The sequence below is a fragment of the Pagrus major genome, chromosome 21 (assembly GCF_040436345.1).
Source record: "Pagrus major chromosome 21, Pma_NU_1.0".
Classification (NCBI taxonomy): domain Eukaryota; kingdom Metazoa; phylum Chordata; class Actinopteri; order Spariformes; family Sparidae; genus Pagrus; species Pagrus major.
Window position 1 is genome coordinate 22,493,063 of NC_133235.1, and position 27,905 is coordinate 22,520,967.

Below are 27,905 nucleotides of genomic sequence, written 5' to 3' on the forward strand. Positions count from 1 at the left end.
TCATACGCCTGAATTTGTGCATGTGTGACCTTACCCCTATAGATTCATTAAAGCCCCATACACAGTCATGGTGCATCCACACAGGTGTTTTCACCTAATCTACCTGATTGAAGCTCTTCTCACGACTGTGTGGGTGTTCACAAGCTGCGCTCAAATGTCAACTGATGCATATTATTCTTATATAGAGTTTTAATGGCACTACTTAACTCCCAGCAGAGCTCCAGCCAACATCCACCTGTCAAGCGGACAAAGTAATCACAAACACCCATGTAGCTGTGCAGGGTGTGAAACAACAATAAACATCAGCACAAAATATTCAGTTTTTTACCCTTATTTTGAAAAAGACAATATTCCCACTAAGCTGTTTATACATGGCTAATGAAAGTTAATATTCCACTAATAACCATTTCCTGTCCGATTCATGTGCCCTACCATGTCGTTTATCATATCAATATATGGAAAAGTAGAATGGCTGGAGCTGCTTGTGCCATTTTGTTTCTTTGAGTCGAAATAACATTTTTTCTACATTTTCCAGCAGTGGTGGACTTCTTCAAGTCTGCCAGCACAGCCTCCCCTTTTCATTCCAACAGTCTCCTTTAATTCAATCAAGTTTAATCAAACTCAATAGCGCTGTAAATACCAGCCACCTCATGTACACCTGATTTGTTTTATCAGCATCCATGCATTATTCCCTGAATTGACAATAATGTTGATAAACGCTCTATCTCGCAATGTTAAAGAAAGTTAGAAAAATTCCTTGATATGTCCCTTTAACCGGATCTGCACCAAAAGTCCATCCAAGTTTCATGGTAATACGTTTTTATGTAATCCTGCTGACAAACAAATGGAAAACATAACCTCCTTGATGGATGTAATAAAAGTGTACATAAAAACGTGTTGAACAGTGACCTCGTAAAGTTTACACCCTATGTGGATTTATATCTGGATAATGGCATCCAATTGATGAGCCTTTGCATTTACTGCTTGTATTCTCATTATCTTGATTCTACACACATTTCGATCATATCTCCTGTGTTGAGGCTGGTGGACAAATATTGTGTTCTTGGTCAAACGAGGTGATGCCACAGGTGGGTAACTTTTTTTAAGTCACTTTTTGCGAGTGAAGATCTGCTAGTTGGTGCTGTTACTCGTAGCTTTTGCCACGCTTGAAAAGCAAAGTCGGGTGACTTTTACTGGATTCATTTTGTGGACTGCACTTACACCTGGCTGACATCCATTGTACTCTGGTCATTTGCATGTTAATGTAAGACGTAAATGGGGTCAGTATTTCCTATCATTCTGAATGTATAATGGCAGCACAATTATATACAGTGTTAGTATTAGACATGCTGCAGTAGACTGTCACGTGTTATCTGCCTTCTTCCATCTTTTCTTGAGTCTTGAAAATAATTAAGTTGATGAAAACTCCTAGTACAAAGGAAAAACCCATGTAATGTGTGAATCCACAGGTAAGCTTACCACATGTTGGACTGTCTTATTAGCTAAACCATCCACTGAGCTCGTGCTGTACATCAATAAATAAGGCAGAATCCAAATTATGTGTTAAAAGAAGAAATGCCTGTCAGATCCATTTCCTTTACTAAGCAGTCAAATGAGCCTCCTCTATTCAGACGGCTCTATGCGGAGGGAATACATGCTGTACTTCTTTCCCCTACCTTTCCCTCACTCACTGTCTCTCTCCCTGCCTGTCCCTAAAATGTCCCTGCTGGGGATTCTATCTCCTGGTTCCTTTTGAAGCAGTGGCCTCTCTTTGCCTCCATTATCTTGTAATTTGTGAGGGATTACGCTCTGGAGCACACACAGTCCACCCCGTTGCTTAAGAACTGTGACAGCTTACAATAATTGCCATGCTAATTAGCAGGAACTAGCCCAGTGCGCTTCTTTCCCTCACCAGGCCTGATTTGATGAATATGCTTTGATTAATGTCTGTGTTTCAATAACTTCCGAACCAGTGTAATTTAATATATCAGTGATGATAATGGCTGACTAATATATATTAACAAATAAAATGTAGAAGCTGTTGTCTTTGAAGGACAAAGCGAAAACCTGCTCTCAATCCTGCCACTGAGGAGGTTTTATGTAGGTGTTGGATTAATGCAAAGAGCAACGCTGTAATTGCAATAAGATCAATACAAACATCCCTGGAGTGAGGAGAAAATTATGATCACTTTTAACCCATGATGCATTTCTCAGTTGATGGAAAAGCCTTAGATCTCCATATAGAATATGTTGCAACCAACAACCCTTACACTGGTTGAAAATTAGAAGGAAGCTGTCAAGTGGCTTTTTCTTCTCCCAGCATGAGCCCGTTCACATCGCCTTCCCTGTGTAAACAGGTGAGAGGGCTAAGATTGAGCACATTTTGTCTCTAATAGTCTGCAACATTATTTTAGCTCAACAGACATACTATTATGAAAGGCTAATGATGTCTAGCACTGACAAATGGGTGACAAACATCGCTGTTTTCATCGATGATTGCTGAGCGCAAAACAGTCAAATCATCATTTTTAATAGAGTAGTGTGTCTTTGTTTGCCATAATTGTGGTGATTTGTAATACTTGTCATCCCGCAATGATGAATTCTGCCGTTTATTCTGAAGGATGCATCTGCAATATTGGCCCAGCTCAGATGGCCTCTATGCTTTGTCTCATGTTGCTTTGAAAACTCACAAACATAGCCTTGATACACAGACTTATTTTACAGCTGACAACTGCCGCTGTTGTAGGGATGCATGATAATTGGGCATGGGACAATATGAAAATGTCTTGTCACGATTATCCTGTCTGACATAATTACGCTTCACAATATTATCCCTATAATCATCAAATTATTCTTAAAACTGAAAATAAATAAATAAATTGCACTGGAACACACTGATAAAAAAAAAAAACTGATATTTTTATTGCATAACAGAGAGAATTTACTCTTCGTTTTTTAGTTTGTAATCTGTAGTTTTTGTACACATCCAATTTAACTTGTTTTGTGGGGGATACAATGTGCAATGTGCATGTCACTCGTGAGGATATTAACGATTATCTTGAGTCACCTTTATCCTGATAATGAAAATTCACCACAATCAACTTATTGTTAGTTGTTTTTTATCGTGATCCGTGATCAAATACTTTATTGTCCCATCCCTAATGATAATATCCCCACATCATCGGTATAAGCTGCTTGAAATGAACATTTCTGCCAATATAGATGATTCTTACCACATACACATACAACGCGAACTGTTGACTAAATTGTTTGTTTTATTTTGCACAGTAAATGTGTACTTTTTGAAAGGTATTATATGTCTGCATCTGCCAGTGGGCCATCTTCATAAGAGCAGACATAATAATATGTTCATTCCATTACGGGATCATTGATGTTCTCTGCAATTAGGTAGAAAAACATGTACATATATCTGTATTGGCATCAGCAATCACCCAGAATGAGTTGGAAAATATCAGCATATCTGTTATCCAATATCATGCATCAAGGCTGTTGCTAGTTTCTTCCACATCCAAGTCCTATTCCACTGGGTGCTCATCTCATTTATTGTACACAATGTAACTCTACTGTGTATTAGCCTTGGCTGTGATAAAGGTTCCTGGTCAACACGGCCACTCAAAAAGACATCTCTCTTCTCACAGGTGACTAAGTAACTCATTTTTGAAGTCCTCCCTGACACATTCATTACAACCATAACCTCCCATCATCCTCTCTGCCAGATATGCACACACCTCAGGGGACCTAATTGCTTGAAGGGCCTTCAAAGACGCTCACAGAGAACTGACCTTCAATGCCTCAAAAATGTCTGCAGCCAGTTTTCTGCATAGGATAGCAGGGCCCAAAATGTGTGGGATGGATGACCTTTAAAGCAGAGGTAAGGTACAATTAAGGGGGGAAGGTTAAAATGTGGCAGTGATGTGTGCAGGTTTCTGTGAGTCTTGTCCGAACTTTGTCACTGTCTCTCTGTCAGAAGCTGCAAAAATAAAAACAGCTCTAAGTTGTGCAGACATCACCTGCTGCAGCAAATACTTCCATCTAGTGTACATAAAAAGAACTGGGCTCTGGTGTGTAATTAAATTCATTAACACAATAAATTCAAGACCAACTAAATATTGTGTCGTATATATAATGACATGCCATGAGAGGATTTAATGTCTGTAGGTAAAATGTGGCCCAGAATGAAAATAATATTTTTAAACAAAATAAAAAGTGAACCTACTCAGTCGGTAACAGTAGTCCAAGACAGGGTTTTGTATTTTTGTTTAAAATATGGATAAATATGCTGCTGAATACAAAGAAGAAGAAAAACAAACAGTCTCATTGCCTGTAGTCTGTTTGATCAGTATGATCAAATCCAAGGTTACAAGAATGAAACATTTAAGCTTTTTCAAGTCTTTGATCACAGAGATACGAACAGAATAATATCTGGAAGAGGAAAAAATTCTATTACATAGAGAGGTGAAGTCATGCCCCTTCTGGTCGACCACCATGGGACCTTATTTCAGAAACAGTAATCAATGTAGAGAGACAAATACTATTATGATCGAGTTTGAATTTTGCCATGAATTACATATATGATGTTTGTCCATTTTTAATGATATTTTGTTAACTCATAGTTGCAGTTTGTCATAAAACTAATCTAGTATAAGACTGTGAAAGTAGGTTATTACAAAGACTACAGACCCAAAAGTCGCTTAACTGATGTAATCTCATTTAAGGCTCACTAAAAACCATAACAGAAAACCTTTTAGAGCCAATCCCGTTTATTAGATAGCTTACTAAACTGACTAACTCTTTTTTTCACATAACAGGGCTGCCGATAGTCCTGCTCATGCCCGGGACAAGATGTTCTCCAAAGGCCCCTCCAGCAGATTATTTTGATTGCTTAGGGCTGGGACAACTGACCTGTATAATATAATAAGATTTTTTTTTATCCTGTTTGAATTGTGCCCTGAATTATGATGTTTGTCAATTTAAAAGATCATTTTTCCGAGTCAAGAAAGTCAAAGTTTGAAGTACAATTCTGTTAAAACAGTCGCGTTGGTGACGTCGTCTCGTTGAACGCTCGCAATAAACCCGTAAATTAAACATTGTAGAGCCGGTCCTGCAGTTGTTTTATTCTGACTTTCATCTTTTTTCAGTACCTTTTCTATGCCGAGTTTGGCGGCCATGTTGGTGTTGGTGACGTCTGTTGAGCGAGATGTAGTTCACTACCATACGTATTTTTTCTGAAATAAGTTCCCATGAGGTCCACTGGAAGAGGGTAAAAAAAGTATCTTGTATTATTTTTTTTGCTTGTTGTTATGTAGTATTTGTTTATTTATTGCTTGTTTGTTTGTGGATTGGGGGGGGGGCACAGGAGTATTTTGAGGGGTGGGAAGGAAATCCTGTAGCTAGCTCCGTCCCTGCATTCACCTGTTAGCTGCCTGGTCACATGATGGACACCAACAGCTGTCAGCTGCACATGATCACACTTCGGCCGTGAAGTGTGTCTCTCGACTCTAACTAAAGCAGACGGAGGTCTGTGAAAGTTGGGTGAAGTAGGAGTTGAAAGTCCTTACCTGTAGCTCTGTAAGTCTGAAGTTGTTGTCTCACTCTGTTAACGTTAGCAAACAAGCTAATTAACATAGCTAGTTAGCTTGTATACAAGTAAATAAGCCCCTTATTCGGTCGAAACGTTGTGCTGGTGTTCCCCTCCATACTGACGGTAAAAGAAAGTAAACAGGTTTGCTAAATAACCGACTAACATGCCATGTAGACAAGTCAGAGTTTCTAAACTTTACTTTTTCCCACTTTAAAGTCTTAACTTGCCATATTCGCCTTAACTGTCTAACAATTAGCATTCCTCTACGCAAAATGTCGGACCGGGTTTTAACCCTTAACATTGTGCCAAAGGAAGTGAAGTGGTGATGGAGGAGGACACACTAGAGGACCAGCTTCTTTTCTACGCCAAAGGAGGCAGTTTTTCTCATGTTCAGAGCCTCCTCCAGTCGAGGGTCGACCAGAGCAGCTCTCTGAATGTCAACTGCAGATGTAAGTCAATAGATGATGCTAGCATGGCTTCTGTTAGCTCGCATAGGAGTGTTCACGTTGCTGTCTGCCACTGTAGCCAGGTCCAAACCCAGTTCAGGATGGACACCCCTGCATCTGGCCTGTTACTTTGGACACAGGGATGTTGTGGAGGAATTGCTCAAGGTAAGAGCTCATTATATACTTTGTTTATTATGTCACAGTGCATATTTGTGAAGCCGGTGAAAGTTACTCAATGGGACACATTTGCAGGCAGGTGCTGATGCAAATCTGCAGAACAGCATGGGTGACACACCTCTACACAAAGCAGCCTACACTGGGAGAAAGGTAAGACTACAAAAAAAAACAGAGTCGGCTTGTACATCGTAATGAGAGATCCTGTTTGCATTGATGTCCCTTCCTCTTGGCCGCCCTCGTGTCAGTTGGAATTACTGTCACAGACTTCCTTTCCCCATCTTGAAGTTTTTGAGTGATGACAAGCGACGCTGTCCTCTTTCCTTTTTCTTAACTTTGGACCCTTAAGGAAATTGTTCTGTTGCTGCTGCGGTATGATGCCTGTTCCAGCATAATCAATGGAACAGCTCAAATCCCTAAAGACGTCACAGAAGATGATGAAATCATTACAATGCTGGAGGGTATGAAATGATTGGAGTTTTTTTTTCCTTTCAGCTCATTACTGAAGATCAGTGTCCATTGTTCTCAAACAGTATTTGGTTTGTGCAGCTGCAGAGAGAAGAGAGATAAGGCGGCGGGAGGAGAAGCTTCTGGAAGCAGCCAGAGAGGGGGACATCTCCGCACTGTCAAAGATGGTCAGCGTCCAAGCTTTCTAAGAACTTTTGCAGAATATATATAACACTTTGACAGCATCTTTGCCTTTCATGGGCTCTGCTGTCTGAGGTTGTTTGAAAGCACAAACGGCAGGATTACATCTATATTTGTACAGATTCTAGTCGCAAAAACCCAACATGTTTCAGCAGCTGAGGTAAAAAGTGTGAATGAGATAAGATATAATCCTTTATTGATTCGGCAGATGGTAAATTCCAGCGTAACAGCAGCGCAAAGTTAAAATACCCACAGATACTGTATATGGAGAAACGTAAATAGAATAAAAAGTTGAATGTCTACAAAACGAGAAGATTTAATAATCACCGGAATCACAGACAGCCACAAATAAGAAAAACATTGTCACTACTGATTCAGGATTATAATTGACCTTTTTTCTGTGTACTGTGTTGGTTGATACTGTAGATATTTAGATATAGCTACATTTCTGTTGCAGTTATATGTGTAAATGAGGTAAATGTCACTGTCTTCTGCTTCATTAAGATGTTTGTCTTCTGATCTTTAGCTCAGTGAAAAAGAGGCTCCAGATATTCACTGCAGGGACTCGGTGGGAAATACGCCATTACACTGTGCAGCCTACAGAGGGCAGAAGCAGTGCATAATAAAGCTGCTCAAGTGTGGAGCCAGCCCCAGTATTAAAAACAGCAATGGTATATCACTTACTTTCAGCATCATCTCTTGTTATTCTGACTAATGTATTATTAGAACAGTCCAACACAATTTCCTCTCAGAAAATATACATTTTTATTTATTACATGCCTTGTATTGCAGACCAGACCGCATTAGACCTGACCCGCAATGACGAACTGAGACTGATTCTAGCAGCCTATCAAGTCAAGGTAAGGGCAGAAAGGTAGTTAATCATCCTAGTAAATCAACTTAGTTAATCGCCCTGTTGACTATGAAGTTTTCCTTTTGCTAGAAGAAGAAACGGTAAGGTACATTAATAAGGGTACAGTAGCACGTGTCTACCTCTTTGCATGTTATGTAAAAAAATGGAATGCATGTATCCTGAGTCAGTGTCATTCAGTCAGTCTGTTGCTGTTGAGTCCAACAGCTCTACACCACATGTTAATGTTAAATTTGGTATTTGATTCATGGTTGGAAGGAATGAAAGGATGATCCTCTGGCATCACCAACCACCAGCAGAATCTAGCCAGGAAAAATCAAATCGAACAGACTTCTGAGCAATGTACTGAATTCATTCCTGTTCGCCAGGAGATTCCTATTTCTGACACACCATGAGCGAATAACATCTTTTATATTTTAAGTCAATATTTGGTGTGTCTAGCACCATTAATCACAGATGAGATGTTTGCATTTTCTCTTTTAAAGAAGTTGACTTTGCTGTCCTGCACATACCCTTGATACAGGTGCCAAAAATCTTTCTGCAGGTGCTCTTTTCATACATTTCTATACATTTTCACTTTAGGTCTGGGGACTGTGGAGAAAAAGCAATGCAAGTCAGCAGTCCATGCTCTTGCTTGGATGTCTGATTAGTCTGGCACAGCTTCAGAGCAGAGTATTGCATAGTCATGGTGGAAATAAATAAAAAAAGGCCAGGCACTAAGCTGTTAAGTAAATTAAAAAATATATTATTTACCTCTGAAATTAGGCAGGTTTTTACTGAAATACCAATCTGAGCTTCAGGTTTCCGCTCTCACCAAAACCCTTTAAAGCTGTCGATCAGATTCTGTCTGTACACAAGCCTGAGAATTATTATTTATTCCCACAAAGGATGCGAGCAGTGGGGTGCAGAAGATTGAAGGCCCTCTTTGGAAGGTACCCAGATGTTGAAGTGTATTCTTTTCTACACTTAATATGTTGGAAAGTGTTTTTGTTCAGACTCCACACTGCATGATATAGAGTTGCCTTTTCTTCCCTTTCTCAACACACAGTATCATCATTATTACATAGAAAAAGTTTCTTCAAACCATTTAATCCTTATTATTCATTGTTTTTGTATTTTATTTCTTTAAGCATTATCTGTGAGTTGTACAATTGTATTTTGTTCTCTCCATCTACATAGGATATATTTATGAATTTCTGTGATTTCAATTCGCTACGTAGTTTATCTGTTGTTGATTTCATGTTTTTCTGGCAGAGTTCACGCTTTCTCGGATGGAGATCCCACTGGGTGGTAATTGAGGATGGAACTCTCTCCTGGTACCACAGACAGTGAGATAACTTTATATGTATGCAGTTTTCTTAAGCTAAAAAGTATAGACCCAATCACAGTCACTTCTGGGTAAACAAATGGTGATTTGCATTGCGTAGATATGTGAAATCTACAATCATATATTTCTGTAGTCATTTTCAGCTGTAGCTGTAAGTTTAACAGTATGTCAGGTAGTTAAACACTGTGGTACGACTATCTGACATTGCTTATTTTATGTATTGTGTTGGTTTGCTCGAGTTTTTAATCAACAAAATCTCAAAAAGCGACATCTAACTGGACTGCGAGCTTTGGGTAAACTCAAGCTTTTGTTTTCTTTTGTCTTTAGCCAAACAGGTAATTTAGTTTTTAAGAACGTAACGTTAGTGATGTTAGTGTTGTTATTGATGAGCTATGAAAGGATCAGACATTTTAGATGAATGAGACACTTTGCAATAACATCAAGAAAAAATACAATTTTATTTTATGTAAGCTCTATACGAAAGCTAACGAGATGCAGGAGTTTTCTACCCGAAAGTTAATGTAAACAAACATTGTGATTGGTTCTATATTGTGCATGCGTAGTTTATTTAAACTCTGTTTGTATGCTGGTGTTTGCATGGTAGATTTTTTTCACTCTTGCTGCTCATCATCCTTGATCTGTTGAGTGTAAAAAGCCACATGTAATCAGGTAATGCCTTGTTACCTGCTGTGGTTGAAATGAAATCAGTTCCTCAGTGCACTTACTCAGCGCCTGCAGCAAATACTGGAAGTTTAAACAGTTACTACATCTGAACTGTAAGTGGATTACTTCTGTGTTTTATTTTAAACAGTGCGTGTGTGGAGTCTGATGCCATGTCACAATGCCTTTGCCTGTGTGCTCTCTCATCTGTTCCTTTTTCTAGGGCGGATGCACTGACTGGTGTCAGAAAACAGGGCTGCAAGTCTCTTACACAAGCCTACTGCATGGTTGGTAGTACACGGTAGAGGCTCATGTAATTAACCTTTGTGATTACACAAGGATGCTCAGTCCTTAAATGTTTCAGTTTCAGTCACATTGTACTTGTACATGATGATGTTTGACATCAAGTGCAGTAAGCATGACTGAGTGTAATTTCATTTTGTCATTCTAGGTCAAACCATGGGATCATTGCTTCTTCATGCTCAGGTGCTTTGATGACACTGTTCATTATTTTAAGGTGCCCTCAAAGACAGATTCAGTGGCAACAAGAAAAGTGAGATGAGATTCACCTTCTATGCTGTTGCTATTTCCCCACCGCCTGATTAATTTGCTTAAGTGTGCTTTCAGCAGCATTGTAAATCTTAATGATATTTGTCCCCTTAGAGATGGTTGGATGCTTTTGAGGCACATTCATCCTATAGCACTCGCCACTGCACACAAGAAAAGATAATCGATGATGCAGATGGTGACACGGCAGTGAGGAATCTGTCACACGCCCTTCAGGTGAAATTAACTGCAGACCTTTTTGATAATGTGTATTATTAGGTGAATGTAGAGAAGAAGTGCTGTTGAGGGAGGAGGGGTCTGATGGTTAAGTGTCTATTTTGTCCTGTGCTCTTGCAGGCAGCCAACACTCTCCACCAGAGATTGGAGAGTGAAGTGTCAATATTTCTATCGATGGTGAAGAATGAGGAGAATTGTGGTAGGAGTCCTGGAATTGGTCACATATCTATTTAGCTAATCCTGTGTCTTTCTTTTGTTGTTGTTTTGACTTTTGCTAGTTTTATACTGGTGCTGAAAATAGTTATAAATTTAATATTTAGTTAATGCACAGAAAATTAGGTTAAATGCCCTGACCATGTGGTACCAGGGGACAGTACTCCTCCAGTTGTCCCAAGATAAATATGAGGGGTTGATTAGAATGGAAAACATCACCTTTAAATGAGTTAATGTAAGTAGGAGACTTGGTCACAAAAGTGTCTGTTCTTGGCTTTTTTAAAGGTGAGAATGTTCTGCTTTTCTCTGTTTCATTTCAGTACATTGCAAATCTTTAGGTTGTGGATTGTTGGTCAGACAAAACCACAAATCTGAATACCTCAACATGGGTTCTGGGAAACTGGGTTGAGCATACGTTCACTCGCATGTTTATTTTCTGACATTTTGTTGACTGAATGATTAATAATAGTCAACAGATTAATCGGTGTTAAAAATAACTGCTAGTTGCAGCCACATTTATGCATCTGCACTAAAAATATATATTTGTTTTATTATTTTTTCCAAAGCGTTGGCTGGCCCTCTGTTACTGAAAGCCAAAGAGACCAGTGAGCTCTCCAGTGAAACCTGTGCTGCTCTCCATCTGTGCCTTGAACTGCTGTCAAAACAGGAGGAGGTAGGAAAGCATCTTCATCGTCTTAATTTAGCCTGTATGAGCATTTGCACAAGGTTTGGCAAACTAACAAACACCAAACAACACAGTTGACTTTGGACTGTGGGCTTTTTTTTATCCATCACCATACCATTCCTCACACATAATTAAATGCAACCAGGGCCATTAAAACTTTACAAAAATGTATCTAATAAACTGTATAATGTTTGTTTTGGTTGTGAAACAGTGTTGGCAGTGTGATGCAGGACACAGACACTATTTTTTCTTTTTTCAATTAGCTGCAGCCCACTGAGCATGTATGAATCTTCATCTCATTGACACCCATACCCTCACCCATGTGCTGCGCTCCTATTGGCTGTCTAAATTATCTTGAATGATTACCAAATCCTCAAGCTCCTCCTCTTTACGTTAGCCCCACTCATACCAATCAGGTTTGAAGTTTGTGCATGCAAGCGTCCCTGTCCACCTGTCCCAATGGCTGTGCCCTGCCCTTGCGGGAGCAATTGAACTATGTGGTAATCACTGGCACGTCTGTAGGAAGGACACAGGCAAGATCCGCTTTTATGCTTAGGTCTGCACTCAGCTTGCGGATCAGTGTAGACATACATACACACACACACACACACAGACACCCTTGGACTTGGATCCACACACTCCCGCTCTAGGGAAAGCCTGTGCATTGAGCGAGGCAACTGAAGCGCGTGCATATTCACAGGCTCAGCTGGAGATACATGCATTCGCCCTCACACAGTGAAAACACACGCTCGCAGGCACACTTCCACATGCCAGAGCATCCGAACACAGAGGGAAGAGGAGACAGAGACGACACTCTCATCCGATATCTGCTCAGGTACAAACCAACACTTGTGTCTTGTATCTCATCGTTTTTTATAATCTGCTATATGACCTGACTGTGTTGGAACTGTGCTGTTCCCTGATGACTTACTGTAACGTGTTTTGAAGTTTGGCACTGATGAGATTTAGTATCATCTTTTTAGTATGTTTTAGATATTAAATCTGGTCTGAAGCATTGGCATAGGCGAAAGCTGTTCATCAATATGCGGAGATCATTCCTAGGACTTAATGAACTGAATTTAGCATGTGAAAGTGAGCATGTTTGAAGTGATGCTGAACACTACACTGCTCAGTGCATCTTTTTTTAACGAGATCAATTTATAATGTAATGAATTCAGTCAAAGTAAGAGCACAATGAAGGATGGATTAAATTGCATTGTGGATTATTTGATATGGTGATATGTAAATATTGTGTGTTTAAACATTTTTGTGCATTGGTACTTTTGTGATTCACACAATTAAGACCTAAGAGATGATAAATTGGTCTCACACTTCTTTGTCTCACTACCAATTTATTTGAAATTGACTCAGCACAATAGCACACTGAGATGCTGAGACTCTCTACTAATTGCTGGTTATATTATGGTCTGTACTGCAGCTCTCATATTGTAAAAACCATCAGCAAAGCAGAAATTAAGAATATATAGAGAGAGAGAGCGAGACACCACTGAGGACTCTTTTGTCTCCACGTGTGTGGTTTTGTATAACAAGGTGAAGGTAACTGAATTAATTCCGCATCAGTAGAGTAAACTCTTCTTTGCAAGTCAGCTGGATATAATTTTGCACAACAATGGCCAAATGCAGCATGTTAATGTGAACTGGCCCCAGCTGCTGTCCTGTCACAAGAAATAACCCAGCATTGTTAGAACAGGGAGGCGTAGAACATTCATAGCCGTGTAGAAAGCATTTAAATCGTCATAACAATGGACACTGAATACATCTCTAACAACCAGATGGTATTAAAGGAAGAAAATGGCTTAACAAGCATGTTGAAACATGCATAACATGCATGGGTCTCATGCTGATCTGGCGCTACTACGTGTTCTAACTGGATTATATTTCCTACACTGCTGAGATTGGCTGTATTAGGCAGTATTAACTCTAATCCCATACACCCATTGTCCCACCACAGATGTCTCTATTTGCTGCCACGTACATATTTGTCTCCTGCAGTACATAAAATACAGTAGTCACGTGCGGTTGTAATTTTGATTTGAAATACGGGCGGATGTGAAATAGTCTGGTAGCGGTTACAGTGTTACCCTTCAGCAAGAGTGTTGTGACCCATTTCAGCATCTGCTGCAGAACTAAAGTATGCTAATGAGAGTGCCACATTTATACAGTACATGCAGGGCACAGTGTGACTGGTTTGTGACTACACACAGCATCCAAAGTGGAGACATTTGTGCTGCTAACTTTGCTTCTTGACTAAAACGTTGTCATGAAGACTGAGCTGCGGATAGACAGTCCTGCACAGAAAGTCTCTTGGGGGTTGTGACAGTAACGCACACAGATTTATAAGCCAAACCTAGGTAGCAGGCTTCCACACCTGTCAAGAAAACAAATGGAGGCTTATAGCATGAAACCATTAAGTGGTGACACGCAGATAAGCATATCTGTCAGTTTGTATTGCTCTGAAGGCAAGAGAATGGCAGCATGGTAGCCTTTTTTATTTTTTCTCTGATCTTTTTGTCTGTAACACCCCATTCACACTGGACGAAAAAACTTCTAACACTACTAACATCTGGCTTTTGTCTTTAGGGGAAAAAGACAAATCAGCATCCGTTCTCAGGTCAGATAACTAAAGTATTTATTGGCTCAAGCTCCGATCAGTTATGATGGAAACATGACACCCGGATGGACACGCTAATTATCGCTCCTTTTCCTGCGCAACGCTATGAAGCACTTTAAAGTCAAAGGGCCTCTGTGGAGCTTCTGTGTTGTGCTGGAAGCCAGTCCTCAGTTTACAATAGCGGACTCCATTTCTAAACTAATGTCAGTTACTGGTGCTCTTTGTTAGTGGAGCGGAGAGAGGCACTGAGAAGCGGCACTCGAGCCTGCATAATGTCACCCTTTGGACTGTCGCGGAAAATCAGATCCAAGTCCTTTACAAAGAAGTCCACAGTCCAACTTTGCTTAGCTGTCAAATACTGACACTTTGGGATGGCGGCTGACCTGACCTACAATCCCAAAGCGTCAGTATTTGACTAGTTTGGAAACTCAAAGCATAAATATTAAAAGAGTTGGGAATGAGGCTCAAAAATCAACTTTCTTACAAATTAGACGTTTAAACAACTTTAACAAATCATCAATAGGCTAATTTTTCACGTCACGTTACAATCCACTCACATATGTCCAATAAAAAAATGCTTTATACATGTAAATTGCTACAAATTGTTAGGACGTTGGCACATAGAGAACTTTTCCATCTGTCAGCATCCAAGTAGCACTTAAACATAATTCAGTCTGCATTTATAGTTGAAAGAGAGACTGAAGTAAAATATATATTAAAAAAAGTGGCCACTGTAGCATTGTCACCTGTTCTACTGTTCCCATGATGATGACACACCAGGCAAAAAAAGAAAAAACAAACAGAAAGACAAACTGGTCTCATGGCAGTGGGAAAGTATTCAATCGTCTGTTTTACCTGTTTTTCAAAAAACCTGCATCTACTTCCCAATTTTGGCATTAAAATGGTATCGGAAAGCAGGCTGTCCTTCAAACCCTTGGGGAATTGAGGGAACACAAAGTACCGTTTGACCTTTTATCTGAAACGTCACCACATGGGTAACTGACCGACTGACTGTCATCTCACACCCAGGAGAGACTTCACTGGGCACAGCTAAATGTGCTTAACTCCCTGCACTGACTTCCTTCTTTATCGGGAGATATGTATAAGAGGAGAGAGTGTCAACCTTATCTCTTTGAATTCTGACCTTTCAGCTAGGCGTGTATGGATAGAGAGGTACCTGCGAGTATTTCTGTGTAATTGGTTTCTGGGTCTCTTTGCTGCACCGGTTCTCACGTCACGCTCGAATGGAATCATTTTTTAGCTCCCAGCCATCATAGAGTCATGTACAGTTTGATACAGTTTGTTACAGTTACAGAGTGCTGTAAAGAGCTATAATAAATTTACCTCCGAGATTAGTTTCCCCTTCAGCAGAGAAAACAACATTTGGAACAAAGTGAAAGCTCTACCCTATGGGGTGTTGGCCAAGGAGAAGCTTCCCTCCCAGGCTTCAGCAACAGCAATCGCACACAGCCTCAGCAGGGCTTAAAATAGCGCTGTTTGTGCTCAGACGAGAGGATGCAGTGAGAGCAAAAGAGCTGGGATAGTTACACAACAAAGTGTTCTGTCCCTGGATGGGCTCTTAAGCCAAGTGCCTGGGACAGACACAGCGAGCTCATTTACTTCACACCATACATTTAAAAAGAGGCTTGCAAGGATGATCCCCCTTTTTTTTGGACACACACAAGATATGTCAAGTGGTTCTCATTTGCCAGTCTCTGTGTGTTTTGCTGTTGTTAATTGGAAACGTGTCAGAAGTCCTATTTTGCCACATTGGCAGTTAGTAACAGATTTTAAAACAATAGGATAACAAATAATTTCAAACCACTAGATGCAGTCTTAGTTGTGTTTTCCTTAGCATTAACCTGCTAATTCATTTTCTCAGAAACGTGACTTTTTCTGCACAGAACCTGCACATCTTGAGTGATACTGTATTTATATATTTACGCATAACAAAGAGGAAAATACAGTATCCCAAGTGTGATGACACCAAGAGCAAGTGTGAAGTTCATCCTTGACTGTAGGTGCTAGACAGCTGTCAAACCTTGTGTGAACGAAGCTGTTTATTGGCTTCTGTCACAGTTCCCCGGTGTGTACAGTACATTGTCTTATTTCAAGTGTACAGAGGTCTATGTAAAGTGATCATGGATAGCCTTAGTGTGATTGTGGTTTTCTGGTTACATCAGACGTGTGTTTTTGTAGAAAAATGGTGATATGTGGCAAGGTCATGAATGCATCAGCTGGGATAAAGTTAATGTAGCTTGAAATGTTCTGATGAAAGGCGTTTCATTTCTCTCTGCAGAGTTAGGATCTGCATATAGCACGAGTCATCCTCACCTTTCTGTACTGTATGTATAATGAAGGTTTGCTGAGTCAACCCTTGGGCACAATAGAAATCACATTATACATTATGTATTTAAATCATTTAATTCACACAATAAACCTTCAGCTGGTATTAGAGGTGTGCCGATCAGATGTTAATGGATTGGAATCAATCAATATTCTTTAAAAAAAATGGCTGTATTGACAGCCTTTGAAGTTTGCTGATCCGGAAAAACAAAACTGCAAATATGTTATTATGTGTCTCAATATTTTCACTGCCTCATCCATCATGTGTGGTTGGAATCTGAAGCAGTTTATGTTCCATCATGGAAAGAGCCACAAAAAACTATTTGGTAAAGGGTAGGCGCTCTCAAAAAATACTTGGAAGGTGATTGGATGAACCATCTCTCTGTAACTGTCCATCACACACCAACTTCAATCAATCAGATCAACAGTAGTAGAGCTCTACCAGCTGTGCCATTGCTAAATCAAACTCCTTATATATAATCCAGATTGCAAAACAGTTGGGGTGATGTGCGAAAGGTAAATGAAAATGGAATGCAATCATTTGCAAATGAATTGTGTTTACAGGACAACAGTTTGTGAACCCATGTGGTAATATCCTTTATATAATCATGTGATTCACAAAGTGGTGAAACTCGGCCCATTCTCGCTGAGCCTTTCAAGGATGCCCCAATCATGATACTATCAACCATTACCAATCAGCCTCCGATTAGCCTGTTTACCTGTGGAATATTCCAAACAGGTGTTTTTTAAGCATTAAACAACTCTCCCAGTCTTTTGTTGCCCCTGTCCCAATTTGTTTGCTGGAATCAAACTCAGAATCAGTATATATTTACTGAAAAATCAGTGAATTTGATGAGGTAAAATATTAAATATATTGTTTTTGTACCGTTAGACTGAGTATATGTCAAAAAGGTTTAGCAAATTATCACATTCTGTTTTAAATCAGGGTTGTATAATCTGCTTAGAGCACACAGCAGATGCGATGGCAGGTGTTTCTTTATGCGCAGCTGTGCACACAGCACATAATTCTTCAGGCATTATAAGAGATGAGGATGAACTTTTCGTCTTTAATAGAAGACATAGGCCTTGCTTTGCAGTCTCAGATTTACTGTACAGTGTTATTTACAAGCTCCTGTTTCTCTCACGCTGGCTGCCTTCCTCAAGGTGACTCTGGTAGTTTCTCTAAACCGTGGAGGCTATGCTCCATTTTTATGATCAGTGCCTTTTCTTTGCTTTGTAGATGCTTTTTTGCTCTGTTTTTAAAACTTAGATATTGGACTGACTTCATAGATATCATTTTGAAAATGTTGTTGTTATAGCTATTATCTTATTCTAAATCGTTTTTGGTAGCATCTGTGGATTTGTGTTACGTTGCCCGTCTTCGGTTTAGATAGTAAAGGACGCATAAACAGTAGCGTTTGACAATAGGAAACACTGATCTGGTCTGTCCCACAGTGGCCTAGCTCAGGTTGCTCTGAAGGGACACTCAATCCTGGGCTACAGAGCTCTCGGAGACTGGGGTATTTGGTTCCGACAGGAGGAAACCAGATCTGTAGGCAGGGTTAGAACAATGACCTGCCATCAGAACCACAAAGACGCACACAATGTGGTAGTGACAGCAGCAGATCAATACTTTCATATCAATCAAACCATCAGTCAGTCACTAATTTTCCAGCAATACTGTCTACGCTGTATGCATGTAGGGTCAAAAATAAATTAGCTTATCCGCTTCATTTACTGATCTTGTCTCTCTGTTTTATCTGACTGGTGGTCCTGTGTTTGCAGGGGTGGAGTCTGAAGTTGGAGCAGGAGGAGGAGAAGAACAAAGCTCTGACAGAGGCTCTGCAGACATTGGCAACCGAGCACCACGAACTCCAGCAGTCCCTGTGTAAGAGAACGAGGTCGTCTAGTCTCACTACCCTCACTGGAGATGACTTCTATGACGCTGTGTCAGGTCAGCAGCCTCTGAGGTGGACAGTCAGTGAAGTAATCAAGAAGTCTTTATCTTACTGGGGTGATCAGACCATCATTACAGTGCTTCATACAGTGTCCGTGCCAGATCATAAATTGGACAAATTAAGTCTGAAGCAGCATCTGAAGCATTTTATTCTCAAGTAATTTTCTGCCTCTTACTTCTTCTACTAATGTTTCACATGCTGAGCTAAATGCCTTGTTCACAGAGTAGTGCTTGTTTCTCCCACTGCAAAGTTTTCCTTTAAGGTATAGTGTAGAGATTTTGTTGTCTCAAGGAATACTTCTACATGTAGGTCCCATTTTGCTCATACCGTGATGTGCGCGTGCGTACATGCAGACGACAGACAGTCTGGAGCCTATCGCAAGTATATCGGTATTCGCATATATATTGTCTGACATGCAATGACATGAAGACTTTTTGTTACCAACTATAATGCAGAAAAAAAAGATGCTTGGGCTAATTTATAATTACTAAATTCCCAATAGGTTTACTGTTTCAGTGCTTTGATGTCATTTTGGACAATAAAGTTTATTGTTAAACTAAAATCTTAGATATTGAACAGGTGATATATCCATAACAGCATTTTTTCTTCCCTAACATAACTCTAACATATTCTTGCTGAATTGATTTGTTGCAGCAAAGCACAAAGAAGCCCAGCAATGTGCAAAAAAAGGTAGGGAAGAAGAAAAATGCTTGGTAGCTTGCAAATATGGATGTAAACAAAACTAAATTTTAAACAAATGGGCACAACAACAATTTTGTCAGGCCTGAATGTAAACATAACTTCGAGAATTGTCATTACATACATTTCTCACTTTACTTACAGAGTAATAATAAGCATAGCTTTACTGTGTGTGTGTTTGTGTGGTTGTACAGGATGCCACGTCCATTGGCACTCTGTCTGTCTCTGAGATTGCCCAGACATCATTGCCACTGTCCTCCTCTCTTATCCTCAAGGGTAATGAGATGGTGATTAGCCTGACACTCTTACTGCTGTAGTTGTTCAAGTACAGTCATTAGTTAAAGGTCCAATGTGTGCCTTAAGTGTTTTTTGTGTTTTTAATGTTCATCGTAGGGGAGGGTGAGGTGAAGGGTATTCAGTTAGTTGCAATCTGCAGCCTCACTGCCATTAAACCATACCCTTATTTGACAGTTTTTACAGCACTGTACGTTTACTATGTACAGTATTGTTTATAGTGTGTAGTACACTTCCTTCTGCAAAATGTTTTGTAAATATTTATATAGCACATTCATGCAAAGCACTTTATAATGACTTTGCTGCTCATTCACCCACACAGTCACTCACCGATGGCAGTGAGATACCACGCAGGGTGCTGGCCTGACCAACTGTAGCAATTTAGGGTTCAGTGTCTTGCCCAAGGACAATTGGACATGTAGACAGCAGGAGGTCGGGGATTGAACCTCCAACCCTGTGATCATTGGATGACCCGCTCTGCATCCTGAGCCACAGCCACCCACTGTGGACCGATCTTTCTCTGGAATTATTGCATTATTCATAGATAGCTCTGAGTTATCTACTAGCCAGACACACACTGCCCGTAGACTCCAAACATAGAATTACACACTGAGCTGAGTGTGTAAAACCCAGTCACGTGTTTCTGTTTGTAGAGAGGATCTTTATGAAGCTGTGTTGTATCTCGAACACAGTACATAGGGTAGAGCCATGCAGCTGTCTGAATTTTTTATTTCTGTATACATGTGCATACATTATAAGCACTCAGACCAGCATATACAAACACTAGACTATTCCCCCCTTTATTTGTGTATGTGACAATACTTATACCGTCAAAGACAGGGCTGGATAGTGGGAGGAGTAGCATTCAGCGAGCACAGAGCAAACAATGTTGTAGGAAATGAAGCCTCTGTGTGGCCTCTCATTGGAACACAATCCTCAGGTGGGGTTTGGCTGGCAGCAGGGAGGGGGAGAATAGAGAGGAACTCAAGCACTCAAGTGCTTTATTTGCGGACAGTGTACTGTTCAAGCTGCAGCTTTTCTGAGCCAGGCTACTCAAACCTGTATGTATGTATGAATGTAATGTATGTATGTATGTATGTGTGAGTGTTCTTGACCTGGCACACTTGGCATGACCTGGCGTCTGCCCCCTGTCGTCATCCCACAGAGTCGGAGTCTGAGCTCTCTGTGAGCGGCTTCCTGTCTGTGGCCAGCTACTCCTGTGAAGAGGACGAGGGGAGAGACACCCCCCTTCTCAGCAGCCTCCGCCATCCCAGCGCACTCAGGGGGCCTACCGGAATGTCAGGGGAGGGTGACCATGGCAACCAACCAGCCCAGTACAATGGAGTCAAGAAGCACAGGTGGGACACGCTCCAGTTATGATGTCATGCTTGTTTACTGGCTTAAATGAAGGGAAAGAGCCGAGTGGAAATGTAATGTCGGCCATGCTGAGTGCTCTCCAGACAACCTGTTCACTGTTTGTTATATGCAAAGCTTTGTTTTAAGATGATTATCACAACTATTAGAATATAATTTTACATTGCTGAGCAACTGAAAAATCATACATGTGACTTTTTAGCATGTGTGGTTGATGACAGGTTGCAGACCTCAATCAGCAAGACGATAGGTCAGTGAATGGCAGAGTCTGTGTAATGAGATACCACCTTTCCACTCCGGTCTGTTTTTGTCGTCAGGGGTTTTTGTTTGAGCACCCAATCCACAGAGAATAGCCTGTTTTGTTTTTCCTGTTAGATCCAACTCTCCAAGTGAACAAGTAGCACTCGGTGCTCGGTGGTGGTATTGGTGGGGGTTTTGTGAAGATTTGACAATCTCTTTCATTTCCGCGGATGCTGATTCTGGCTTGTCCTCTCTTCCTTAATCCAACAAGTGATCCATGAATAATTTAGCATGTGCTGGCTCAGAGTAGGAGTTGGAGGAAAGAGGACTGACTGGCCGGCTAGTTCTGTGTGTGTGTGTGTGTGTGCGTGTGTGTTTTGTGCATTAAAGATTTATGAGGTGTCTGTTTATTTGGAATTACTCCTGTCATTCAAAGTCTGTCCCTGGTTGCCCGCAGACAGGCCTAAGTCTAGTTGTTGAACATTTCTCTCAATGTTTACCTTTCTATGATGACACCTAACCACAAAATAACTTGTTGTTGACACAAGTGTACAACAGTGCCATGTTTTATTCTATGCATGTTTTGAAGAGCTCAACCATAGACAGTATTTGCTTCAAGAAATACATGCAAAGCATGTTCACGTGTATGGAAAATCCTATCTGATTTCCATTTATTTTTTTTAGAAAGCCTGAAATGTGAGAATGACAAATCATGAGGATCATCATTTTTGTGTTCCAATGACCAAAGATCTCTAGACGTACAAGTTTAGTAGAAAGGAGCGTTTCGTTAGAACATAGAAAACCCTGTTACCATATTTCAGTTTTTCAAAATCCGGGAAAAGAAATCCATGTAAAAATACATTTTTGGGGCCGAAGCTGAAGGAACACAAACTAGGCCAGAAGTACAGTCTGCCATGCATCAGTGCTCTGCTCATCCTACAGATGTAGCAACCCCCCCCCCCCTCCTTCCTCTTTGTTTATTTAGCTGAAGTAATGGCTTTTATCTGTGTTGTTGCCTCAGCTCTCAATTTTAAACAAGGACACCATCTGCCTCCAGCCGGCATACCTGTAAAACAATCCACACTACAGTTAGCGAGGCTCGAAGATAAACTGAGTCACATAACAGAGCAGATTAAGTCATGAAGCAAAGGCAGAGGAAGTTTGGTGTGAATGTAATTATCTTGTAAAAGTGAGTGTTTATGTGCCCGGTTTCATATGCAAAAAGACCAATTTAAGAGCTCTTATAACCACAAAACCAACATACACATGCAGTTGTACATCCTTTCATGAGTATTGCATGAGGGTTGATCAGAGCAGCTGAAAGCTCATTAGCTTACAGGTGTCAGATGACATTGTTCCCAAATGGTGGTTCAAGCTATGTTGTCTTCTCAGCATGCAGCAGACAAAATACTGGTTTTACTGTGTGGTTTACCCAATACTTGGATGAGGTATTGGATTTTTGCTCAGTGTCATATTAGAACAGTAAATAATTTTGAGTGTGGAGGAGATGAGATCACACGCCCTCAGGCTTCAGCGTCCGCCTGCTATAAATTGCACACCTGACACAAAATAAACAATCCAATGATTCTCATCGAAGAAAATTGCTGTATTTACTCGTAGATGGATATTACGGCACTGATGGAAATAGTTGACGGTATTTCTCCCTCGCTGTCCCACAGATCATGTCTACCGACTCCCATGTTCTCCAGGAATGATGTCAGCATCTGGAGTATCCTGAAAAAATGCATCGGCATGGTGAGAACAGACAGATTTATTTATTTGTTGTGCTGACTTCAGATATAAATGTAGGTAATTGTGAAGAATTAGTTTTTGTACTTCATCCTTAACTTATGGTGGCTTTAGGAGTATAATAGTCATTAGTATCAGTGTCTTTGAGTCCTAAGGGCTGCAGTCCTCACTCACGCCCTGCCTGGATGTAATTACATTTAATAATGTCTATTAATGTTTTATTCCCCAATTGAATGTGGCTAATGATTCATACATCAGCACTTCAGTGGACAGTTAGATACATATACAGACTCACATGGGGTATGCATGAAGAGTGTTGAAGAATGCAGTCATGTTGTTGTTTTCAGCACATTTTTTGCAACACAACCAAAACATTCAATTGAGCTTTTAATGATGTGAACGATTACGCCCTAAATATATTTAAGTCTAAAACACCCAAGAAACACTTTAACCTGACACTTCTGATATTATTATCTTTACCTGTGTATATGTGTGTCAGTAAACTGATTTTTACTCCACATTTGGACGTTTGACAGATGGCATTCAACTCTGTTGAGTTAGATTAGATTTTAGAGCTGCACCTAATTACATGGAAACTCAGAGTAGAAATGCACACAGTCCTTTGCCTGTGCCTCTGTGTCTTCACAGTTTCTTTTATCTCCTCAAACATCTTTTTCAGGAGTTGTCAAAGATTGCCATGCCTGTGATATTTAATGAGCCTCTGAGTTTCCTGCAGCGGTTAACTGAATACATGGAGCACACCCACCTCATCCACCAGGCCAATGCCACCACAGACTCTGTCGAGAGGATGAAGGTAGCACAATGCCCACCTTTACTTTCTTAAATAATAACAGAGACACAATATTTTCCATCATTATAAAATATACAATGTGTTAACTGTAATTTTGTTATCATAAGTCGCTGCTCTGTAGTGTGTTGCAGCATTTGCTGTGTCGGCTGTAGCATCGCAGTGGGAGAGGACTGGGAAACCCTTCAACCCATTACTTGGAGAAACCTATGAGCTCATCAGGTAAGACAGTGGGCTGATCAGTACCTTAAATGCACAAATGCCTTCAATGAGCACACCTACACACAAAACATTTCACTTTTAGTAATGACGTATAATGTCCCTGTTGTCCATCAGAGAAGATTTGGGCTTCAGGTGGATGTCAGAGCAAGTAAGCCATCACCCTCCAGTCAGTGCCTTTCAAGCTGAAGGCCTCAAGGACGATTTTGTCTTCCACGGCTCCATCTACCCCAAACTCAAGTTTTGGGGAAAGAGCATAGAAGCCGAGCCCAAGGGACTCATCACACTGGAGCTGCCCAAGTGAGTGTAATGTCTTCAGACTGCTTTGTAAGTCTGATTTGATCCCTTCTTTGGGGTTTGCATCATCTTATTTTACTTGTGTACCTTTTGCTTTTTTGTCTATGCAGATATAATGAAGCCTACACCTGGACAAATCCCACCTGCTGTGTCCACAATATAATTGTTGGCCAGCTTTGGATTGAGCAGTACGGCAACGTGGAAGTGATCAATCACAAGTAATTAGAAATCTCCCTTTTCTTTGTGCTGTCCTGTTTGTCTGGAAATGCGTGTTTGCCTGGTGCACTCGCGTGCATGAATATCTTTCCTTCTGCGCTTCGCAGTGCAGTGTTGTTCTACTTTCAGATTCAGCTTATTGATCATGGGAGTAGAACTGGGACAGTTGCCGTTAGAATAGGAGAGCAGGATAATTAATGTTTGAAAGCCTCAGCTCGCAGAAGGAGAATAGTGAAAGAGAATTCGTTAACAGTCTGTCATCCTGTGGTAGGACCGGAGAGAGATGCAGCATGACGTTCAAGCCCTGTGGCCTCTTTGGAAAAGAGCTCCATAAAGTGGAGGGATATATTCTAGATAAAAGGTATCTTCTTCCTTTTAATTAACAGTGATTTCATTATTAATTGGATGTTTAACATTGCCTGAAAGTTATGTACATTTGTCATAATTGCTACATTGTTAATTATCTTATGTTACATAACAAGACGGTTTCTATCAAAGGAGCTTTCCCCATTACAATTGTCGGAGCACTAACGCTCAGTGATGATGTATCTAAACCTGTTTTATTAATATTTGTGTCTTTGGTTGCAGCAAAAAGAAGCTCTGTGCAATATACGGCAAATGGACTGAATGCTTGTACACAGTAGACTGTGCTTCCTTTGATGCCCACAAAAAGACTGACAGGAAGAATTCAGATGATAAAAAGGGAAATAAACAGGTATTCAGTTTTAATGCTTTTAAAATCATGTATGTTCTGTCTCCATTTGGTTCAAATTAAAGGGACAGTTCACCCAAAAATACATATTTTTTCTATTACCTGTAGTGCATTTATACATCTAGAATGTTTTGGTGTGCGTTGCTGATTTTTGCCGATAGCAACAACTTTTTGTGAGCAGTTTCATGTAGGAACTGGGTTTCTTTCGGTATCACCACGCAGAAGAAAGCGTGCATCTACTCATGGATGAGAGGCTTCTTATTGTGACAGTGTGGGGTGTAAACATTAATGCCATTCATGAGTAGATGCTTGCTTCCTTCTGGGCAGTGATAGGCTTGGCAGGTGTAATTTAAGGTCTGTGGATTTTCTTGTGTCTGGGTCATGATTTCTAGAAAAGGGACATTGCTGTTGAGTTTTTGCCATTTAGTTTTTGGCTCTTTGAGCACAAAGTGCCATCTAGTTCCACTTGTGTGTGGTCGTGTGTATCTCAGAGCAGTGTGGATGAGGAGCCAGAAGAGATGCCTCCGCCTGATGCTGAGACAGTCCAGGTCATCCCAGGCAGCGAGCTCGTTTGGAAGATAACGCCTCGACCAGACAACTCAGCCAAGGTACGAGGAGACAGGAGAGGGTGGAGGGAGAAAAATGTGTAATTCTGATAAAGAAAAATCCGGCATAATAGCTGGACATGAGGTGTTTTGTATTATTTTGTCAATTTGTCATCATTGTGCCCTCTATGCCAGCTGATATTTTATGGTAATTTCTTCTCTGTGTGGCAGTTCTATGCATTCTCCACATTCGCCATGCACCTCAATGAGCTGGAGAAGAGCATGGAGGGAGTTATTCCTCTAACAGATAGTCGCCTCAGACCTGACATTCGCGCCATGGAGAATGGAGATATAGGTACAGCGTATGACCTTGTTTTTTGCCACACCAGCTTAAATACCATCTGTGGTGGTATCCAAGTTTTCTGTATCCATGCTCTGCTTTATAGATTCGGCAAGTGCAGAGAAGAAGAGACTTGAGGAAAAACAGAGAATGGCCCGGAAAAACCGCACCAAATCATCAGAGGACTGGAAAACGAGGTCAGTCACAGGGTAATATGATGTAATGCCATTGCCTTAATGATACGTTTTTACTAATTGCCTCCCTATTGTCTCGTTTTGCCAACTATGCCGCCCCCTTTATTATACTTGAGAAGGAATGCTACACTTGGCCCAAGGTTTGGTTCAGAGCTTTGCTTTTTTGCTGTTGTTTTCTTTGGTGTGAAGTGCTGCACTACACCGCCCTCCTCAGGACAAAATGCACAACTGCAACTGTCTGTTTGTCAAGATTCTGGCAGTCATGACTATGCTGATGTTTGATACTGGATAATTTGTTTGAACGAGGAAGAATTGTGTTATGCTGTCTGTGCTTGTTATGACTCATCTGTGGTTCCAATAAGACATAAGACACTTTATTTGTCATTGTTGTCATACAACAACTTTCTTTTTGGTAGCTCCCAGAGACCAGCAGAGATAGAGAAGATAAAAAATATAAGAAAACAAGAGTAAAAAGATAGGGAAAAACAAGATAAGAAAGATAAGAAATGGAACTGTAATCATATTAAATAAAGCTGTATTCACATTACGTAAATCTGTAATCATATTAAATGATTATTCTCGTTGTTCAAACTCTGCAGGTGGTTTCAGCAAGGACCCAACCCTCACAACAAAGCTCAGGACTGGCTCTACTTGAAAGGCTACTGGGACAGGAACTACACTCACCTGCCCGACATCTACTAATAAGTAGAAATACACTCAGATCCACAGATCCATCCAATCGGATATCTACTTTTACCACCTTTTGGACTTTATCTGCTGTTCTGAGGTGTCTTTAAAACACTGAACGGACCCAGAGGCATATATTCTTAAATAGATGTGTGTGAACAAAAAGCACAAAAACTCTCTTTTGCTTATTTATTATGGTCCTTGACCACTTAAGTATGGTATAGGCATGTATTGGAAAAACTAGAATGTATTTTAGAAATATTTATATAAATATATATGTTAGATAGATGGAGTGTTTAAACAACAACAACCTTGGTTTTGTTTCTGGTAGTTTGTCCGTAATTCCTGCTGGTGATGAAAACATTTTACTCATCGGCTTCAGTGCAGCGAGGCCACTGCAAACAGCTACAATGGAGTGCATGATGCATCTGGAGCATACTGATTAGACGTTTATTTAACTCTTATTCTATTATTCTTTCTATAATTCATTGCAGAGTATTAAAAAAGAGAACAGTTTGGGAATACTTGCCTTTGTTTTCACTTTAAGTACAATGAGTGTTGCAGATAATTAGTATTTAACTGGATGTGTTCAAAATCTGCTTGCTTGCAGCTGATTGTTAATCTCTGTCTTGCCATTTCTCTTCAAAGCTGATGATGGCAAGTAAAATGTTACCACATCGGACAAGAATCATGGACACTACCACAGAAATAAGACTTAGGTTTTCACAACAAAATGAATGTTTAAATCATCATTAAGCCCTCAACTATGTACTGTATAGAAGTGTATAAGACTAACAGCGTTGCACATAAGTCTACCTGACTGTAGATACTGTAGCACTTTTTACTCTACTGAAGCAGGGACACTGGCTCTGCACTTATAGATGTGTGTGTGTGTGGGTGTGTGTGTGTTTATAAGGTCTTGCCATAGTTAAAGTATAATTATATTCCTAGTGCTGTTGATCTAATTGAAATCTAACCCTCACAATAAATGCATGTGCGTCACTATAACTATGCAAGCCTTACCTCCTTCACAATCAAGCACTGAATATACCTTTTCTCATGTTGTGGATAGCTGCTATAAGTTTTAGTTTTTTTTCTGTTATCACTCTTTTGGGTATCAAAACAGAATTTCTATTGTTGCTAAATAAAAGCTTAATGTTAGTTGAACTATTTTGGTTTTGTGCGA

At 40.3% G+C, this 27,905-nt stretch overlaps 1 protein-coding gene across 3 annotated transcripts; it reads left to right on the forward strand.

Moving 5' to 3' along the window:
* The first annotated feature begins 5,468 nt into the window (after window positions 1-5,468).
* On the forward strand, window positions 5,469-27,889 carry LOC141016183 (oxysterol-binding protein-related protein 1-like). 3 transcript variants are annotated; one of them, XM_073490414.1, is made up of 28 exons: window positions 5,469-5,589; window positions 5,914-6,051; window positions 6,128-6,213; window positions 6,301-6,375; window positions 6,572-6,683; window positions 6,772-6,857; window positions 7,397-7,541; window positions 7,663-7,730; window positions 8,629-8,673; window positions 8,996-9,069; window positions 9,952-10,015; window positions 10,180-10,281; window positions 10,392-10,511; window positions 10,632-10,710; window positions 11,291-11,397; window positions 18,173-18,341; window positions 20,504-20,696; window positions 22,632-22,707; window positions 23,381-23,515; window positions 23,634-23,731; window positions 23,846-24,028; window positions 24,136-24,243; window positions 24,513-24,602; window positions 24,830-24,956; window positions 25,445-25,561; window positions 25,730-25,853; window positions 25,945-26,035; window positions 26,632-27,889. In XM_073490414.1, exons 2-28 carry the CDS (start codon window positions 5,928-5,930, stop codon window positions 26,732-26,734), a joined length of 2,901 nt encoding a protein of 966 aa, XP_073346515.1. In that variant the 5' UTR covers window positions 5,469-5,589; window positions 5,914-5,927; the 3' UTR covers window positions 26,735-27,889. The 3 variants fall into 3 exon arrangements, with proteins under 3 accessions (XP_073346515.1, XP_073346516.1, XP_073346517.1); XM_073490415.1 differs by lacking the exon at window positions 5,469-5,589 and adding an exon at window positions 5,670-5,743; XM_073490416.1 differs by lacking the exons at window positions 5,469-5,589; window positions 5,914-6,051; window positions 6,128-6,213; ... (11 more) ...; window positions 11,291-11,397; window positions 18,173-18,341 and adding an exon at window positions 19,019-19,035.
* The last annotated feature ends 16 nt before the right edge of the window (window positions 27,890-27,905 follow it).